This window comes from Acipenser ruthenus, chromosome 16 (genome assembly GCF_902713425.1).
Source record: "Acipenser ruthenus chromosome 16, fAciRut3.2 maternal haplotype, whole genome shotgun sequence".
In the NCBI taxonomy this organism is placed as follows: domain Eukaryota; kingdom Metazoa; phylum Chordata; class Actinopteri; order Acipenseriformes; family Acipenseridae; genus Acipenser; species Acipenser ruthenus.
The window spans coordinates 15,948,718-15,970,596 of record NC_081204.1 but is presented as its reverse complement, the minus strand read 5'-3'; the positions used below and the strand labels follow the sequence as shown (position 1 = coordinate 15,970,596).

Sequence of the window (21,879 nt, the reverse complement as noted above, 5' to 3'; positions counted from 1 at the left end):
ACGTCTCTCAGGATCCTGACTACACAGCATCACTGCTCACGTCTCACAGGAACCTGACTGCACAGCATCACTGCTCACGTCTCACAGGAACCTGACTGCACAGCATCACTGCTCACGTCTCACAGGGACCTGACTGCACAGCATCCCTGCTCACGTCTCTCAGGGACCTGACTGCACAGCATCACTGCTCACGTCTCACAGGGAGCTGACTGCACAGCATCACTGCTCACGTCTCACAGGAACCTGACTGCACAGCATCACTGCTCACGTCTCACAGAGAGCTGACTGCACAGCATCACTGCTCACGTCTCACAGAGAGCTGACTGCACAGCATCACTGCTCACGTCTCACAGAGAGCTGACTGCACAGCATCACTGCTCACGTCTCTCAGGGACCTGATTGCACAGCATCACTGCTCATGTCTCACAGAGAGCTGACTGCACAGCATCACTGCTCACGTCTCACAGGAACCTGACTGCACAGCATCACTGCTCAGGTCTCACAGAGAGCTGACTGCACAGCATCACTGCTCACGTCTCACAGGGAGCTGACTGCACAGCATCACTGCTCACGTCTCACAGGGAGCTGACTGCACAGCATCACTGCTCACGTCTCTCAGGGATCTGACTGCACAGCATCACTGCTCATGTTATTATTATTTTTATTATTATTTATTTCTTAGCAGACGCCCTTATCCAGGGCGACTTACAATTGTTACAAGATATCACATTATACATTATTTCACATTATACAGATATCACATTATTTTACATACAATTACCCATTTATACAGTTGGGTTTTTACTGGAGCAATCTAGGTAAAGTACCTTGCTCAAGGGTACAACAGCAGTGTCCCCCACTGGGGATTGAACCCACAACCCTCCGGTCTAGAGTCCAGAGCCCTAACCACTACTCCACACTGCTGCCCAGAGAGCTGACTGCACAGCATCACTGCTCACGTCTCACAGGAACCTGACTGCACAGCATCACTGCTCACGTCTCACAGAGAGCTGACTGCACAGCATCACTGCTCACGTCTCACAGAGAGCTGACTGCACAGCATCACTGCTCACGTCTCACAGAGAGCTGACTGCACAGCATCACTGCTCACGTCTCACAGAGAGCTGACTGCACAGCATCACTGCTCACGTCTCACAGAGAGCTGACTGCACAGCATCACTGCTCACGTCTCACAGAGAGCTGACTGCACAGCATCACTGCTCACGTCTCTCAGGAACCTGACTGCACAGCATCACTGCTCACGTCTCACAGAGAGCTGACTGCACAGCATCACTGCTCACGTCTCACAGAGAGCTGACTGCACAGCATCGACTGCTCACGTCTCACAGAGAGCTGACTGCACAGCATCACTGCTCACGTCTCACAGAGAGCTGACTGCACAGCATCACTGCACATGTCTCACAGAGAGCTGACTGCACAGCATCACTGCTCACGTCTCTCAGGAACCTGACTGCACAGCATCACTGCTCACGTCTCACAGGAACCTGACTGCACAGCATCACTGCTCACGTCTCACAGAGAGCTGACTGCACAGCATCACTGCTCACGTCTCACAGAGAGCTGACTGCACAGCATCACTGCTCACGTCTCACAGGGACCTGATTGCACAGCATCACTGCTCATGTCTCACAGGGAGCTGACTGCACAGCATCACTGTTCACGTCTCACAGAGAGCTGACTGCACAGCATCACTGCTCACGTCTCACAGGAATCTGACTGCACAGCATCACTGCTCACGTCTCACAGGGAGCTGACTGCACAGCATCACTGCTCACGTCTCACAGAGAGCTGACTGCACAGCATCACTGCTCACGTCTCACAGAGAGCTGACTGCACAGCATCACTGCTCATGTATCACAGGAACCTGACTGCACAGCATCACTGCTCACGTCTCTCAGGAACCTGACTACACAGCATCACTGCTCACGTCTCACAGGAACCTGACTGCACAGCATCACTGCTCACGTCTCACAGAGAGCTGCTCACGTCTCACAGGAACCTGACTGCACAGCATCACTGCTCACGTCTCACAGGGACCTGACTGCACAGCATCCCTGCTCACGTCTCTCAGGGACCTCACTGCTCACGTCTCACAGAGAGCTGACTGCACAGCATCACTGCTCATGTCTCACAGAGAGCTGACTGCACAGCATCACTGCTCACGTCTCACAGGGACCTGACTGCACGGCATCACTGCTCATGTCTCACAGAGAGCTGACTGCACAGCATCACTGCTCACGTCTCACAGAGAGCTGACTGCACAGCATCACTGCTCACGTCTCACAGAGAGCTGACTGCACAGCATCACTGCTCACGTCTCACAGAGAGCTGACTGCACAGCATCACTGCTCACGTCTCACAGAGAGCTGACTGCACAGCATCACTGCTCACGTCTCACAGAGAGCTGACTGCACAGCATCACTGCTCACGTCTCACAGAGAGCTGACTGCACAGCATCACTGCTCACGTCTCACAGGAACCTGACTGCACAGCATCACTGCTCACGTCTCTCAGGAACCTGACTACACAGCATCACTGCTCACATCTCACAGAGAGCTGACTGCACAGCATCACTGCTCACGTCTCTCAGGGACCTGACTGCACAGTATCACTGCTCACGTCTCCAGGGAGCCGACTGCACAGCATCACTGTTCACGTCTCACAGAGAGCTGACTGCACAGCATCACTGCTCACGTCTCACAGGAACCTGACTGCACAGCATCACTGCTCACGTCTCACAGGGACCTGACTGCACAGCATCACTGCTCACGTCTCACAGAGAGCTGACTGCACAGCATCACTGCTCACGTCTCACAGAGAGCTGACTGCACAGCATCACTGCTCATGTCTCACAGAGAGCTGACTGCACAGCATCACTGCTCACGTCTCACAGGAACCTGACTGCACAACATCACTGTTCACGTCTCACAGAGAGCTGACTGCACAGCATCACTGCTCATGTCTCACAGAGAGCTGACTGCACAGCATCACTGCTCACGTCTCACAGGGACCTGACTGCACGGCATCACTGCTCATGTCTCACAGAGAGCTGACTGCACAGCATCACTGCTCACGTCTCACAGGGACCTGACTGCACGGCATCACTGCTCATGTCTCACAGAGAGCTGACTGCACAGCATCACTGCTCACGTCTCACAGAGAGCTGACTGCACAGCATCACTGCTCACGTCTCTCAGGGACCTGACTGCACAGCATCACTGCTCACGTCTCACAGGAACCTGACTGCACAGCATCACTGCTCACGTCTCTCAGGAACCTGACTACACAGCATCACTGCTCACGTCTCACAGGAACCTGACTGCACAGCATCACTGCTCACGTCTCACAGAGCGCTGACTGCACAGCATCACTGCTCACGTCTCACAGAGAGCTGACTGCACAGCATCACTGCTCATGTCTCACAGAGAGCTGACTGCACAGCATCACTGCTCACGTCTCACAGGGACCTGACTGCACGGCATCACTGCTCATGTCTCACAGAGAGCTGACTGCACAGCATCACTGCTCACGTCTCACAGAGAGCTGACTGCACAGCATCACTGCTCATGTCTCACAGAGAGCCGACTGCACAGCATCACTGCTCACGTCTCACAGAGAGCTGACTGCACAGCATCACTGCTCACGTCTCACATGGACCTGACTGCACGGCATCACTGCTCATGTCTCACAGGGAGCTGACTGCACAGCATCACTGCTCACGTCTCACAGGAACCTGACTGCACAGCATCACTGCTCACGTCTCTCAGGAACCTGACTACACAGCATCACTGCTCACGTCTCACAGAGAGCTGACTGCACAGCATCACTGCTCACGTCTCACAGAGAGCTGACTGCACAGCATCACTGCTCACGTCTCACAGAGAGCTGACTGCACAGCATCACTGCTCACGTCTCTCAGGGACCTGACTGCACAGCATCACTGCTCACGTCTCACAGGGAGCTGACTGCACAGCATCACTGTTCACGTCTCTCAGGGAGCTGGGTTATGTGTTTCAGGAATCTGGGGTTAGCCTAGCAGTTTTAATGTTCACTTGTCATTGCTCTTTTGGTTATTTCAAGTTCAATAATTTTTTTATTTTAATTTTGTTTGCAGTTGGTTTATCTCTCTCTCTGAACATGGTCCTAATTTGTGTGAAATGCACAACACCTCAGAGATGATGCTCAGTTGTTTACAACGTCCTGCCAACAGTGGCCAAGCTGGAAGCAAATAGAAAGCCCATTGAGCAGCAGCATGTGGATTGAAAACGCTCAATGGCGGGAGGCAGCGCCCCCTGTGGTGAATTAGGTGTACACTATTTCTTATGAATTCTGAACACGGTCTGGTGGTTTATGTTGTTGGGAACGGTTATCTTCTTAAACTAGCTGGATCTATAGAGAAAAAAATACATTTACTTTATAAACTATAATACGAATTCAGTTTTAAATAATATCAATTAATTTTAAAATATTAAATTCAAATACTTAATTAATTTTAAAATAAATAATGTATTTATTAATATTTATAAATTAGATGTGCCAATAGGGAATTGATCTTGAAACATTTTCAAGTATTTGCAAAAATTATTTATTGATATTTATAATGTGATGCTATTTTCAAATATTTGAAAAATGAATGAAAACTATTACTATTTGAATTATTCATGTTTAAAAAAAAAGTTCAACAAATTCCCTTTTGGCACCCTACATAAATTCTGGTGCTATTTTCCTTACTTAATATGTATGCTCCTGCTAACTGGCCTTCAATGTTGAACTCGACTGTACTTCCTGCACACACACACGCTGTAATATGAGCTCACGGTTATCAATCGAGCCCAGGCGATGTTAGCAACGTTTTGCACAGACTGATTTAGGGAGGGCGCTAGACTTGCATGTTAGGGACGGTGTGTGCGTGAAATGAAGCAAAGCGTGAAAGTTAAAAAGAAAAAAATTTCAAGATCAACGCGAAATAGACAACTGGAGTTAGTTTTGTTTTAATAAATAATAAATAAAACGATTAGGCGTACATGTTGTTTTGTTCCGGTCGCGTGTATAAACAGCACGTTCTGGACATAAACAACATTCTGGTCTAGTCAGTACAGTAATTTACAGAGCGAGGCAGGAGCGACCAGCCCGGCTCAGATCACAGTTAAAACTGGACGCATGACAGACTTTATTGATTTGTGTTGGATCAGAAACCTGCATGTTCACGTTTTTGGTTGAAGATACAAGTGGGTCCACTCACATGCAAGCAGGACATGAAAACAAAGAGGTTGCAAGGTAAGTAATACGACTTTATTGTTTAGTGTTTGAACGTTTCTGACTGCAGCAGAGTGCCTGCTTACTGTTCCGTGGAGTTTAAATTGTACTGAGTCTGCCAACAACAAATACGTGTTAAAATCATTTAAAAAAGTGCGGTGTGACCTTAAAAATGGGTTTGCTCAGAAAATGATATTCGATCTCACTATCAATGTGCTCGAGCCTTCCTACGCATGAACTGGTTTGAGTTCACTGCGAGCACGTCAGCTGCTTTTCTCTAACATTACGAAGTGTTACAGTCAGCTTCCCATGTTGCTGAATCAGGAGATCATGGGAACTGTGCTACCCTTAAACACCTACTGTAACTAACTGCAGGGATGGGAACAAGACTCCCATTGCACAGCAGTTTCACCCATTCCAGGTTTTACTACGAGCTTGATTAGCCACAGTGTGTTTACTATAGGTAACAAGCTCAGGTGCATCTTATTAAACTCATAGCAAAACCAGGATTGGATCAAACTGCTATGCAATGAGAGTCATATTGCCATCGCTGAACTGCAGTCTAACCTTACAAAAAAGTACTGCCTTATGTGAAGTGCCGTTTTACTGCACTTTTACTGCAGGTGTGCTGTAAATACCCTATTATGTTTATGTAGTATATACTGCTGTTTATACCTCATTATAACCAATACTATTGCACGCCTTATAAAATAAAATAAACTAATACATACTGGAATTGTAATGAATTTGAACTGGTACATTTATATACATTAATACATCAGAGATGTGTTGTTTGTTAGATGTAAAATGTAATTAATTGTATAACCAAAAAAAAGCAACCCATGAGAGTGTTGGAGCAATTGAAAGAAATGATAGTGTGCTGGTTTACAGGGTAAGCATAAACTAAGGTGAATATGCAGTGCACTGAGCGAAGGAGGCTGTGTGGTCCAGTGGTTAAAAAAAAGGGCTTGTAACCAGGAGGTCCCTAGTTCAAATCCCACCTCAGCCACTGACTCATTGTGTGACCCTGAGCAAGTCACTTAACCTCCTTGTGCTCCGTCTTTCGGGTGAGACGTAGTTGTAAGTGACTCTGCAGCTGATGCATAGTTCACACACCCTAGTCTCTGTAAGTTGCCTTGGATAAAGGCGTCTGCTAAATAAACAAATGATAATAATGAGCAACACTGCATTATACTGGTCAGAGAAGATGCTGCTTTTAATTGTGCTGGTTTCCAGCTACTCATGCTGGTTCTAGAGACTGTAGTGCTGGCTGAAGCGCTGGTCAATCTAGGGTTTATGTACCTGCTGGGTGTCCAGTGAGAAAGCAGCAGGTGTGTGTTCCAGGAGCTCCCACCTCACCCACAGCTGCTGGCTGTTTATCAGAGAGGCTCTGTAGCGATGTGTCAAACCAGAGCTTCTCAAGCTGGGACCTCAGGAAGTCCCCAGAAAATCCTGGAAACTTCAGAAGTGTCCCTTGGTTTTCACTTGGGAGTCCCCCAGGTCAAAACCGCTTTTAAAACAAGATGATTTGAGAAGCTCTGTGTTAGAGCACTGGGATCTGCTTTTCCCATTGTTATTCAATGCACCTAACACAGTTTACCATGGTTTGCCATGCTTTTCAATATAAAGCACAGATATTTATGCTTTACCTCTCTGTGCTTTACAATGCCTCCCTATGCTTTACCGTGCTTCCCCTCTGGTATGAGGAAGTGAACATGGATGAACAATACCACGCTGTCAGACACCCTGCCCTATTACACATCTTGCATTGTGATAGGTCTAACATCGCTGGTTGTATTGCTAGCTGGCTCTTCCCTAGTAAAACACCCACGCTTCCACTATAGTGTTCTTCCATTAAAAAGTGAAATATGGAAATCTCCAAATCATTGTTTCAGGAAGTCTCAATGATTTATCACAGCTACAGCATGTTAATGAGGAGTTTAACTGTGAAACGTGAACCCCTACAGTATCTGTGACCGACATCGTATCAATCCACTCCTGCTGCAGCATGCTGGATTATTGGGAGTATCACATTGTGGTGATACATGAAGGTGTTTCTGTCTGCCGTATGTTACACTGTTCTGTCTGTACTGCTGAGATATGTGATGCGCAGCAGGATTCCATCAACACTGATAGCTCTGACTCTCAATTCACAGCTGTGCCAGGGATCTATGTTACTCACACACTTGTTATTGTCCAGTGAACTGTACCTTTTTTAGTTTTTGCTGTTTGTCAGGGTTTTCATTCAAGACTTTATTGGGCTGCTGTTTCACTCTGTAAATATTATGGAAGGAGGCGATGTTTGCTGAGTTACAATAAGAAGTACAATCGCTCAGTGCAGCGTTGGTTACCTCTCTGCACACTGCGTTTAACTGCTTGTGCCACTAGTCCTGCTGCATTCCACAGACACACAGACAGGCTCTGCTTGTTCAGTGGCCTGTTTGTGTTTACTCCTCACTTCAGTGTCAAAGCAAACTTGACAAGGACATGTGGAATGAGATTGTAAAACAGAGAGGGATTCTCAGTCTGCAGCAAGTGTATTACCTCCCCCCCTTCACATCCCTGGGTGCTGAGTCACTTACTTCTGCCAAAGCAAAGTTCAAGGACCCTTGAATAAAATGCTAAGGAAAAGGCTCATTTTCTGATAATGGTTGTAATCGGGTGTAAAACTATCAAGGAACAGCCGAGATGCAGGAAGGAGCAGTGAAAGTATTAGTCTGAACTAGGGGTAGCCATCGATGATATGAAAATTGCATATTGATATCGTGCATGTATTTCGATATCGATAATATCAAAGTCTTCCAAAACACTGAAAAATACAATAACAGAGTTGCAATATCAAACATATACAGAACTTAACAGATATTTCCATGAAAAGCAATAACTTACTTTAACTTAGTGGTGCTTTGCTTCACAATATCCATGGAGAAAAACAAGGTCTTGTTATATTGTTTTACTATTCCGTCATCAGCCACCTCAAAACTGAAATATTAAATTCTATACTTCACTGCACACAGACTTGCTAGCCAATCCGGAAGTACAGAATCTTGCTGCTCTGCGTGTAAATTTTATTTTTATTTATTTATTTTATTTATTTATTTCTTAGCAGACGCCCTTATCCAGGGCGACTTACAATCGTAAGCAAATACTTTCAAGTGTTACAATACAAGAAATACAATAACTTTTGTTCAAGCAAAGTACAAGTGTGACAAACCACAATTCAATAATACAGCAGATAATAGTGATAGTTACATCAGGATATGATTAAATAGTGATAGTTACATCAGGATGTGATTAAATACAAAGTACTACAGATTAAACACTTGGCAGATTACAGTATTCTGAAGTACAAGATTAAATGCAGTAAAATAGGGGGCAGATAAGAGCAAAATAAAGCACATTTACATGAAGGGTGATAGTGTCCCAGGATACAAACAGAGGAGTTCTACAGGTGCTCTTTGAAGAGGTGAGTCTTGAGGAGGCGCTGGAATGTGGTCAGGGACTGGGCAGTCCTGACATCTGTAGGAAGGTCATTCCACCACTGCGGAGCAAGGGTGGAGAAGGAGCGGGCTCTGGAGGCAGTGGAGCGTAGCGGAGGTAGAGCTAGTCTTCAAGTGCAGGCAGAGCGGAGAGGTCGAGTGGGGGTGTAGGGAGAGATGAGGGTCTGGAGGTAGCTGGGTGCAGTCTGGTCAAGACATCTGTAGGCTAGTACAAGAGTCTTGAACTGGATGCGAGCGGTGATCGGGAGCCAGTGGAGTGAGCGGAGTAGTGGAGTAGCGTGGGCGAAGCGAGGCAGAGAGAACACCAGGCGGGCAGCAGAGTTCTGGATGAGCTGGAGCGGACGGGTGGCGGACGCAGGGAGGCCAGCCAGGAGGGAGTTGCAGTAGTCTAGGCGGGAGAGTACCAGGGCCTGGACCAGGAGCTGGGTAGCATAGTTGGTGAGGAAAATGCCGACTCACGACTCACGCTAAACGTATAATCCAGAAAGGAGGCTCAAGAGAGTGATTCAAGAATTAAACAAGAATTCAAGCAGAATGGAAGTTCAAGGCTCAAACTATAACGCAGTGCCCTGACTCGTGCTATAGTTACTGCTGTACTACTAGAAGTCCTGTGGGTGAACGTATGACGTTGTGTGATGAATCATTCATTAGCACAACACATTGATAGCATCACACTGATGGCACATTGAGAGTATCACACTGATGGCACATTGAGAGCATCACACTGATGGCACATTGAGAGCATCACACTGATGGCACATTGAGAGTATCACACTGATGGCACATTGATAGCATCACACTGATGGCACATTGAGAGTATCACACTGATGGCACATTGAGAGTATCACACTGATGGCACATTGAGAGCATCACACTGATGGCACATTGAGAGTATCACACTGATGGCACATTGAGAGCATCACACTGATGGCACATTTAGACTATCACACTGATGGCACATTGAGAGTATCAGAGATTTTATTTTAATGGGGAGATTATAAATCTTGGAGCTAATCCTGTTGATCAAGAATAACCCTTTCATATACTCGCATGTATTTAAAGGCATTAGCCCTCTGTGTGGAAATTGACATGACTGCGTGTGCAGTTGATCACAGCTGATCTGGTGTGTTAGCTGTGTGCAGTGTGGTCTGTATAGTTTCATAGGATTGTCTTATTCCACCCTGATCAAAGGCAGAGTCTGGCATTAGAACAGAACTCACTTCTTCACCAGACCTGTAGAAGTTCCGTATCGCATTTGGTTATGAAACGATAAACGTCATTTTTATACAAATGTGCACTATTTTTTTTTTAGCGCTTCATATGAGTATTTTAGGTTACGGTGTAGAGACAGAATAAGCTGGTTCATTTATTAAAGCTAATTTTGAACTAAAGATAATTCATATTAACTGAGCTGTGCTGCTCAGGGCAGTCTTATACCAACAGACTCAGTATCGACTGAGCAGATAAACTAAAACATCTAGTTACTGTGTGTCTCTACTGCTGTTGAGAACAGAAACACTTTCAGTGATTCATATCAGAACTGAAAACCTGGGGAAGGTAGAAGATCCCCTTTTCTCCTCTGTCATTTTCTATATAATTCAATGACATAACCTTGTTCAGTTTAACTCCTAGCTCACTGGTGTCTGCAGCTGGACTTTATTCTGTTATAGTTTTTCATTTCTGTGCATTCTTGGTGTTTTTGTTATATAGATTTTACCATCAACAGCCCTGTATTTGTTCTCATCCCCTTACTGTTTATCATATTGATGGCTGTTTGAAGCTTCCCTAGGCTCCCACATGATGGCAGCATTGAGCATCCTGGCTCCCTCTGCTCCAGTCCAGTGGACTCTGCAGCACAAGGATAGCTTGACGGAGAGCGAGGGAAGAGTTTCTGTCTCTTAATGTTTGAAACTTTTAGACAAAATGCTAAACTTTGAAAATTTGGATAGTAACGTTTAAGCATTTAAACACCCCTACCCAGCACCTCCAAGCAGGTCTAGTGTTGTGGCTGGCTTGGGGGGTCTATGTTCTGCAGTGATCTTTCTTCAGTGTCGTGGCTGGATTGGCAGGTCCATGTTCTGCAGTGATCTTTCTTCAGTGTCGTGGCTTGCTTGGGGGGTCCATGTTCTGCAGTGATCTTGCTTCAGTGTCGTGGCTGGCTTGGGGGGTCCATGTTCTGCAGTGATCTGTCTTCAGTGTTGTGGCTGGCTGGGAGGGTCCATGTTCTGCAGTGATCTTGCTTCAGTGTTGTGGCTGGCTTGGGGGGTCCATGTTCTGCAGTGATCTTGCTTCAGTGTTGTGGCTGGCTTGGGGGGTCCATGTTCTGCAGTGATCTTTCTTCAGTGTTGTGGCTGGCTTGGGGGGTCCATGTTCTGCAGTGATCTTGCTTCAGTGTTGTGGCTGGCTTGGGGGGTCCATGTTCTGCAGTGATCTTTCTTCAGTGTTGTGGCTGGCTTGGCAGGTCCATGTTCTGCAGTGATTTTGTTTCAGTGTCGTGGCTGGTTTGGCAGGTCCATGTTCTGCAGTGATCTTTCTTCAGTGTCGTGGCTGGCTTGGCAGGTCCATGTTCTGCAGTGGTCTTGCCTTGCCTTTGCAGGTCCTGACCATGCCTGAGTGTGCTCCTGCCAGCCCATGTCAGTGTGTGCTGCTGAGGGAGCTGTTAGGACAGCCAGCACAACCCCAGAATCAGATTAAAAACAGTTGCTGGAACAGCTGCTGCTGTGGTGGCAGGGTTAACTGCTACGTCTTTGAATTTCAATGCCAGAGGAGTCACAGTATCTTGGCCCTAAGTCTAACATTTCAAAGCCCATTATAAAACTGGATTAATTCGACTCCCTCATTTCCAGGTCCAGCAATATGCCTGCTTATTGCAAAGGTGTGTCCTCAGGTTAATAAAATGAGGATGGGTGTGTGCACTGAAACCCAGGGGTTTAGGGGGGTATTCAAAACACACAGTGAAATTGGGAAACTCAGACAGTCGAGCAAATAGGGTGTGCAAATTAAATACCACTCTCAGCCACGTATCAATTCATGCTGTTTGCTTTCCAGTTCTTGTTTTGTTACTTTTTTTTGTCGCATCCTTAACACATATTTTTAAAAAGTTCAGAGCAATACTGTAGATTCTCTGCTAAGACCATTCCATAGTTCGTAAGAGGCTCAAAATCTGGGGGTGTTGACAGTGGAACTTGACAGAAATGGTCTAAAATGTTTAAATTTAGATTCAGTCCACCCTTCATCTGTTCCCATGTGACTGGCCTTCTTTTCATCCAGTTTACCCATCTGTTTAAAATGAAGGCCGCTGTGGATTCCTGCAGAGAAGCTGCCTATTAGTGCCCATATTGAAGAGCTTTCTCACGCAGCAGTCAGCAGGCAGTGTGTGGTTAGAGGGGGGGTACTTTACCCCTTCCTCACCCTGCATGTTGCACAGCGATCCGCTGAAATCCCAGCTGCACAACTCTCCCTACTCCCTGATCTTACACAGCGATTCAGTGAAATCCCAGCTCCACCCCCCTCACTCCTCACTGATCTTACACAGCAATCCGCTGAAATCCCAGCTGCACAACTCTCCCTACTCCCTGATCTTACACAGCGATTCACTGAAATCCCAGCTCCACACCCCTCACTCCTCACTGATCTTACACAGCGATTCACTGAAATCCCAGCTCCACACCCCTCACTCCTCACAGATCTTACACAGCGATTCACTGAAATCCCAGCTCCACACCCCTCACTCCTCACTGATCTTACACAGCGATTCACTGAAATCCCAGCTCCATACCCCTCACTCCTCACTGATCTTACACAGCAATTCACTGAAATCCCAGCTCCACACCCCTCACTCCTCACAGATCTTACACAGCGATTCACTGAAATCCCAGCTCCACCCCCTCACTCCTCACAGATCTTACACAGCGATTCACTGAAATCCCAGCTCCATACCCCTCACTCCTCACTGATCTTACACAGCAATTCACTGAAATCCCAGCTCCATACCCCTCACTCCTCACAGATCTTACACAGCGATTCACTGAAATCCCAGCTCCACACCCCTCACTTCTCACTGATCTTACACAGCGATTCACTGAAATCCCAGCTCCACCCCCTCACGCCTCACTGATCTTACACAGCGATTCACTGAAATCCCAGCTCCACCCCCTCACGCCTCACTGATCTTACACAGCGATTCACTGAAATCCCAGCTCCACACCCCTCACTCCTCACAGATCTTACACAGCGATTCACTGAAATCCCAGCTCCACACCCCTCACTCCTCACAGATCTTACACAGCGATTCACTGAAATCCCAGCTCCACACCCCTCACTCCTCACAGATCTTACACAGCGATTCACTGAAATCCCAGCTCCACACCCCTCACTCCTCACAGATCTTACACAGCGATTCACTGAAATCCCAGCTCCACACCCCTCACTCCTCACAGATCTTACACAGCGATTCACTGAAATCCCAGCTCCACCCCCCTCACTCCTCACTGATCTTACACAGTGATTCACTGAAATCCCAGCTCCACCCCCTCACGCCTCACTGATCTTACACAGCGATTCACTGAAATCCCAGCTCCACACCCCTCACTTCTCACTGATCTTACACAGCGATTCACTGAAATCCCAGCTCCATACCCCTCACTCCTCACAGATCTTACACAGTGATTCACTGAAATCCCAGCTCCACACCCCTCACTTCTCACTGATCTTACACAGCGATTCACTGAAATCCCAGCTCCACACCCCCTCACTCCTCACTGATCTTACACAGCGATTCACTGAAATCCCAGCTCCCCCCCCCTCACGCCTCACTGATCTTACACAGCGATTCACTGAAATCCCAGCTCCACCCCCCTCACGCCTCACTGATCTTACACAGCGATTCACTGAAATCCCAGCTCCACCCCCTCACACCTCACTGATCTTACACAGCAATTCACTGAAATCCCAGCTCCATACCCCTAACTTCTCACTGATCTTACAGAAGGCTCCAGGGTTTGTTTTTGATTTTATGCTCTGCTGTGTTCTAGACATGCAAGAAAAATACAAATGTGACAAATTACATTTTGACTGAAACTGTATTCTGTAAGCAGACACATGGAGGGAGAGAGTCTCAATGCATTTTACTGTGAATTGTCATTAACACAAATACAAAGAAAGAAAAACATAAATAGCCATTCTAAAATGAGTAAGGGGACCAAGTACATTTCTGCACAGTCTATTTCTGCTTGCGTTGATTTGGAGTAAATAGCTTTGAGAATCCAGCCCATGGTCTAACACAGCTCTCCTGGTAGAGAAAGGGTTACGTGTCTATTGGAGATCCAGCCCATGGACTAACACAGCTCTCCTGGTAGAGGAAGGGTTACGTGTCTGTTGGAGCTGCCAAGGATGAAGGTACGGTATGAACTGTGGAGGGCTCAAGTGAACTGGGGCTCAGAATGTCTCAAATGAGGGGGAATCTTTGGAAATCAGCCTCTTCAACGCGGTAAAGTTTTGCCCCTTAGCGTTCCAGCTCAAGTTGACACAGCTTTGAGGTTTCTTCCATCCTGCCGGCCTGACCGTGCTGTTCACTGTGAGCATTACAGGGGTCTGTTGGGGGGGTGCCTGTGTCTGGTGACAAACTGTATTGTGATTGGTTCATGGGGTGCCTGTGTCTGGTGACAAACTGTATTGTGATTGGTCCATGGGGTGCCTGTGTCTGGTGACAAACTGTATTGTGATTGGTTCATGTGGTGCCTGTGTCTGGTGGCAAACTGTATTGTGATTGGTCCATGGGGTGCCTGTGTCTGGTGACAAACTGTATTGTGATTGGTCCATGAGGTGCCTGTGTCTGGTGACAAACTGTATTGTGATTGGTTCATGGGGTGCCTGTGTCTGGTGACAAACTGTATTGTGATTGGTTCATGGGGTGCCTGTGTCTGGTGACAAACTGTATTGTGATTGGTTCATGGGGTGCCTGTGTCTGGTGACAAACTGTATTGTGATTGGTTCATGGGGTGCCTGTGTCTGGTGACAAACTGTATTGTATTATTATTATTATTATTATTATTATTATTATTATTATTATTTATTTCTTAGCAGACGCCCTTGTCCAGGGCGACTTACAGTCGCGTGGTCCATGGGCTGCTAAGATTGTAAATGTATATTTAACAGATTCAGTGTTTATATTTGTGTAATATAAAGCTAGCAATGTAATAAGGCAGGACATTTATAGTATCATTAATACAAGTTCCTAGTACATCACATTTATTCACTGGTCAAACTACAAGCCAATTACTGGCAAGTTCCCATCAACCTATAAGGTATATAAACCTATTTCACAAACTATTCCACCACCACCTCACTCCCAGCCTTGTCCGGGGAGGAGGGGAGTATACAATGCTCCTCTGCCTTATATTTTTTGTTCTGCAGTCAGCTGCCTGGGTTATTGAAATGTGTTCTGGGCATGTAAACACAGAGGCACATCACCATGCTCTGCAGAGAACAGCACAGGGGGTGCCAGGATTAGCATTAAATACACAGCATACCTAAACACAAGCACAGGCTGTGTTTCTACATCAAATCACATGACGGGCCATCTCTCTGGCCATCACTTTCACTGAGATTAAAAATCCTGTTGCCTTTTGATAAAACGATGCAGTGCAAAGGGTCCCATTAGCATAGCAACAGCAGCCAGTCGCTGAGCCCAATGACTGATTAGAATTACATTTGTTTTTATTTTTATTGAAAACTAGGTCCTAAAACAAGGAAATACTTGATAATAGACCTGAGAGGAGGCATTGAGTGGACCTGGATTTATCTCCCTGTACACTTAATGCGCTCTGTATTTAATATCACCATTGTCCCCTATTTGCAGTATAGTCATTCTAAAATACATTGTGTAGCATTGAAACAAGCTGACTCACACACCCTTGAAGTGTAGCATTGAAACGAGCTGGCTCACACACCCTTGTGTAGCATTGAAACGAGCTGGCTCACACACCCTTGTGTAGCATTGAAACTAGCTGGCTCGCACACACTTGAAGTGTAGCATTGAAATGAGCTGGCTCGCACACCCTTGTGTAGCATTGAAACAAGCTGGCTCACACACCCTTGAAGTGTAGTATTGAAACGAGCTAGCTCACACACCCTTGAAGTGTAGCATTGAAACGAGCTGGCTCACACACCCTTGAAGTCTAGCATTGAAACGAGCTGGCTCACAGACCCTTGTGTAGCATTGAAACGAGCTGGCTCACACACCCTTGTGTAGCATTGAAACGAGCTGGCTCACACACCCTTGTGTAGCATTGAAACGAGCTGGCTCACACACCCTTGTGTAGCATTGAAACGAGCTGGCTCACAGACCCTTGTGTAGCATTGAAACGAGCTGGCTCACACACCCTTGTGTAGCATTAAAACGAGCTGGCTCACACACCCTTGTGTAGCATTGAAACGAGCTGGCTCACACACCCTTGTTTTCTGTTCAACACAAATGTTGCCAAAGTAAATGAAACGCTGCTGTGAAAGATTTGAGCACAAGTCAGTGCTAGAGATACGCAGCTGTTTTGTAGTTCTAATAACTGGCTTGAAGCAGGATTATGATATCACTCGTCATCACTTTTCTCTGTGACGTGTTCCGCTGCGGAGTTAAGGACTATTCACAATAGCGTTTATTTGCTGGGTTTTTAAATGGCCAACGTTTCGCTGCTATTTTGGTATTCAGACTTGCGCGTCGAATATCGCAGTGGGAATGTCTGATTATAGCAGTGCAGAATGGCTTGTTCATGAAAAGCAACACAAGAAATAGCATGATAAAGAATACAAACAGAAATTATGGGAAAATATAAGGAAATGGGAAAGTAAGCACTTTTGGTATGTTAAAATAAACACACTGTTTTGATTACAGGTTTTCGTTAAATGTCCGTGTGTAGCTTCTAGAAAGAGACTGCCATGAGATACCGCGGCCCATTATTAAATATAGACTGAGCTACAAAACACAATCAAATATCTAATTATATCCAGTAGCACATGCAGGTAAGTCGTATTGTATTTACTGCAAATTAAACTGTCTAAACAGTTTTATGTATACGTGTATTTTTTCCCAATAACGTAAACCACTGTGTGTGCTGTCTGACATCTGCATTGACAGTACCATTTACCTGCGTTTACTGTATTGTTTATTAAGAAGAAAAACCCATCAGGATGCATGGAAATGACTGCGTTTGGTAGTCGTGTCTGTGCTTCTAATGTTGCCAATAACACAATTTGAGATGAAATATATACAGTATATTTCAGCTCTTGCACAGGACGCTGGTACTCCCCTAGGGTTTCCCGTTGCTTGTTATTATAGTGTGAATCCACATTCTTCTCTTTCTTTCTTTCTCTTCTTCTTCAGAGCAATAACCATGCAGCGTCTTGCACCCAATCCATATTGGCTTCAGATTATAGCCAAATTTAGCAGGACAGGGTGGTGATCACAGTATTTTTCGTCCAAAAATCGAACCTGTTTTGTTTTTTTTTCACAGCGAATTTAGCATTTCTTTTCGCAGTGATTACGCTCAAGTATGAAAGGTAGTATTCAATTCCATAGGTTTGATTTGTTACCATAGAAAACGCAGGGATTAAACGCTGTAGTGTGAATAGACCTTTAGTGTTGATAACAGCGTCTGGCAATTTTTAAATGAATTTAAATGAGGCTTCCCCTCTCAACTGACTCCCTGACCTGAACAAACACCCAGCAAACACCCAGCTGTCCTGGAGCCTCTCACACACACACACTGACAGGCTGTCCTGGAGCCTCTCACACACACACACTGACAGGTTGTCCTGGAGCCTCTCACACACACACTGACAGGATGTCCTGGAGCCTCACACACACACACACTGACAGGCTGTCCTGGAGCCTCTCACACACACACACTGACAGGTTGTCCTGGAGCCTCTCACACACACACACTGACAGGCTGTCCTGGAGCCTCTCACACACACACACACACTGACAGGCTGTCCTTGAGCCTCTCACACAGTGACAGGTGTATTGAGATGTGATTAGTGTGCACTGGAGGCTAGGTTACTGAGACACCACACTTCTTTGACTTGTGACCTGAGCAGCCAGATTCAGAGTGTGGGTTGAGAGGGCATCTGTCAAACAAACAGTTTTCTATGTGCATGCAGTGACTATATAGCATGGTGATGTGCTGCTGATTCAGCAGTGTGCATGCAGTGACTATAGCATGGTGATGTGCTGCTGATTCAGCAGTGTGCATGCAGTGACTATAGCATGGTGATGCTGAATGCAACAGGGACTCTGAATGTACTTGGTTTCTAGAATCAGTCAGCGTGATACAGACACTACCTAGCGATAATGTCAGAATGCACCTTGCTTGTGAATAGTCTAACATGACTATAATTATAAGAGCAGGAATATTATTAGAATGAGTTCACTGGTATCTGGGTGATACAAGCAGCAGGGACTTCCTGACTCAAGCATCTTGTATCACACAGCCTGTGTGACACAGCTGGGAAGAAATGTTCTGGTTTGGAACCTGTCCACACTGGATTCACTTCACTAGTTTTTTTGCCACTGCTGTTTCATCAGCTAATATCTATTGAACCATTGGGATTAGGCTTTGTATCTTTTTATTGTCCAGGTGATAAAGACCTAACACTTTGAGATATTAGCTCAATACTCCGTACAGGACTATGTTGTATGTTTCTCTAACTCAAGTTCGATCGTAGATATCGTAGAAGACAAAGTCATTTTACAAAGCTGTCGCAGCCACACTGTCGGAGCTTCATCTCCTGCCATTGAGGCATGACTTCACATTCACAGGCATGCTAACTGTGCTGCTGACGCTGCCCTTGGGAGTCCCAGGACCTGCAGTAACATGGTTTCTGCTCTGGGCACGTCCAGACACTTCAAAGCTGTGGGTAATCATTAGTATAATCATAAAGTGGCTTTTTACTTGGGCACAGTCTGTCAACCAATTAAGACTGGAATTCAGATTGAGATCATTTGTCCTCCTTTCTTGATAAGGGAGAAATAGTCATAAAATACCATGGTGTCAACATACTCACACAAACTGACTTTTTCATCCACACTGGGGCGGTATTAAAATATCTGTGATGTATGCACACATTTTTCTCTGTGCTCATATCAGACCCTTATCATTACACTACAAGAGCAGCAGTCTTCCTCCGTGATTGTGCTCAGAGTAATGAATTATATTTGCATGCTGTCGGATGCACATATATTGGTGTTGGATGTACACGTAACAGAATACATTTGAATAGAATTTTTAACAGAAATACCTTCAAGTATCTTGTAAACAGGAGAAAGCTTTCAGTGAATCGCAATGCAGTTCAAAACCACAATGAGAAAATATCATGTGGGTGCATTCAGTGTCGTGTGTGATACAAACCACTGACTTATTCCATAAACACAGTTATAGAGAATGACCTTGAAAATGACACCCGCTGTGTATCATTTGGATGATTCTGAAATGGTGATTGTGAGCTTGCAAACTTGCAGATTTTAACCTCTAGCCATACCAATGAAATAGCCCACCTGCTTTCTTCACATACCCATTTTAGCACACTTCATTTTGCACCCCATGTTCAGGTTCAAGCCCTGTGCGCCTTGTCCAGGGGATGCTTTGTTTTTGTTCATGTACACCAGCTCGACATGCTGAAGTGGTACAGACAGTCGCTACAGTATAGCAAGGTGATAAAAACACAATTATTTTCCCAATCACATGACAGTGAATGCTGTGGAAAGAATCCTTTTTTCCCTTGTTTTTGCCAAATTGAATAGAGTGGCGTGTCAGTGGCCTGGGATCTTCCTATGGGCTGTTTGCTCATGCTACCATGGCAACACACTGGATCTGCACTGAGGGCAGCTGCAATGGGGTGGGGCTGCCATTGCATCAATGTACACAGTGCTGGTGTTCCTGTGTAGTCGTATCAGTACACATGGTGCTGTCCTTACTGAGAGACTGACCGAAGGCAATGCTGTGCTCTACTGGCAAAGCTGTGCTCTGTTAATGGTTCATTAAACTACTCAAGACTCTTGTTGCTAATTCTGAACATCAGAATGTATAATATTGGCTGAAAAAAACATTGTCAAATAAGTTACTGTAAAGCTTTGTTTAGAAGGGTCTGGTACAGTGTGTGTCAACTCTGCCTGCCCTATTCTTTTGCTCTCTCTCTCTCTCTCTCTCTCTCTCTCTCTCTCTCTCCCTCTTCCCCCCTCTCTCTCTCTCTCTGTGTGTGTGTGTTTAGACCTCAAGTGACATCAGATGCAGCCTGGCCTGTACTAACAGCTAATCCAAGTGAGCGCTCATCACAGCAGGAGTCCTGAGTGATATTAGGAAAAAAGCGCTTGGTGCAATCAGACTTTTCCACATTAGAGAGGAACTCCCATGCTTCCCTGCTCTTTTTTTATGACTTGTGAATCATGGGCATGGCCTCGTTCCTATCAGGGGCTGCAGCAGCTTCCTGTGCCCTGTCTCAGTGTGCCTGGCCTGGGCTGTGCTGAGAGACTCCATTGGGTGCGTTCTTCACAGGTTGTGCACAGTCTGTTTCCTCTGCAAGGGGGCTAGGTGGCACAGACAGCGGGTTATTTCACTAGGGTTGAATCTGGCTGCTCACGACACAAAGGAAATGAGTTTGGTGTTCTCAACATAGAACCCAGTGACATCAGTGTAATCCACACCACGATTCAGCATCAGTGTAATCCACACCACGATTCAGCATCAGTGTAATCCACACCACAATTCAGCATCAGTGTAATCCACACCACAATTCAGCATCAGTGTAATCCACACCACAATTCAGCATCAGTGTAATCCACACCACAATTCAGCATCAGTGTAATCCACACCACAATTCAGCATCAGTGTAATCCACACCACGATTCAGCATCAGTGTAATCCACACCACGATTCAGCATCAGTGTAATCCACACCACGATTCAGCATCAGTGTAATCCACACCACAATTCAGCATCAGTGTAATCCACACCACAATTCAGCATCAGTGTAATCCACACCACAATTCAGCATCAGTGTAATCCACACCACGATTCAGCACGATACTGTCAGTCTCTGTTTGAGCGGGGCCCACGACTGAATGGCAGGCTGGGTGTTCAGGTCAGGATTGAGGTGTGCTCTCTCTCCCTCTCCTCCCTCTCTCTCTCTCCCATTCTCTGTCCCTCACCACGAGCATGGTAATTACTTTAATTATTTATTTATTACTTTATTTATTTGTTTTATAAAAATCAGTCTCACTTTAACTGGCTAGCAATTACCAATAATATTTGACATGTAAATACAGTGAGGCAAGTTCTCAGATGGCACGGGGAATGCCCTGGCAGGTCTCTGTCTTTGTGTTTGGTGCTCAGGGATTCTCCAGTGACAGTTTCAGATTCTGGAGCCCTGCAGTGTGCTGGGTCTCTATGTTTGTGTGTGCAGCCCTGCAGTGTGCTGGGTCTCTGTGTGTGTGTGTGCAGCCCTGCAGTGTGCTGGGTCTCTGTGTGTGTGTGCAGCCCTGCAGTGTGCTGGGTCTCTGTGTGTGTGTGTGCAGTCCTGCAGTGTGCTGGGTCTCTGTGTGTGTGTGTGCAGCCCTGCAGTGTGCTGGGTCTCTTGTGTGTGAGCAGCCCTGCAGTGTGCTGGGTCTGTGTGTGTGTGTGTGTGCAGCCCTGCAGTGTACTGGGTCTCTGTGTGTGTGCAGCCCTGCAGTGTGCTGGGTCTGTGTGTGTGTGTGTGTGCAGCCCTGCAGTGTGCTGGGTCTGTGTGTGTGTGTGTGTGTGTGTGCAGCCCTGCAGTGTGCTGGGTCTGTGTGTGTGTGTGTGTGCAGCCTTGCAGTGTGCTGGGTCTCTGTGTGTGTGTGTGTGTGTGCAGCCCTGCAGTGTGCTGGGTCTCTGTGTGTGTGCAGCCCTGCAGTGTGCTGGGTCTCTGTGTGTGTGCAGCCCTGCAGTGTGCTGGGTCTCTGTGTGTGTGTGCAGGCCTGCAGTGTGCTGGGTCTGTGTGTGTGTGCAGCCCTGCAGTGTGCTGGGTCTCTGTGTGTGTGTGCAGCCCTGCAGTGTGCTGGGTCTCTGTGTGTGTGTGCAGCCCTGCAGTGT

The 21,879-nt window shown here is 46.3% G+C and overlaps 1 protein-coding gene across 1 annotated transcript in view; it reads left to right on the top strand.

Moving 5' to 3' along the window:
- The first annotated feature begins 4,802 nt into the window (after positions 1–4,802).
- LOC117412365 (rho guanine nucleotide exchange factor 3-like) overlaps positions 4,803–21,879 on the top strand; it is a 133,378-nt gene continuing 116,301 nt past the window's right edge. Inside the window, exon 1 of the mRNA XM_058988908.1 lies at positions 4,803–5,298. Within this exon, the coding sequence (XP_058844891.1) occupies positions 5,222–5,298 (77 nt within the window). The 5' untranslated portion in view covers positions 4,803–5,221. The remainder of the gene's footprint in view (positions 5,299–21,879) is intronic.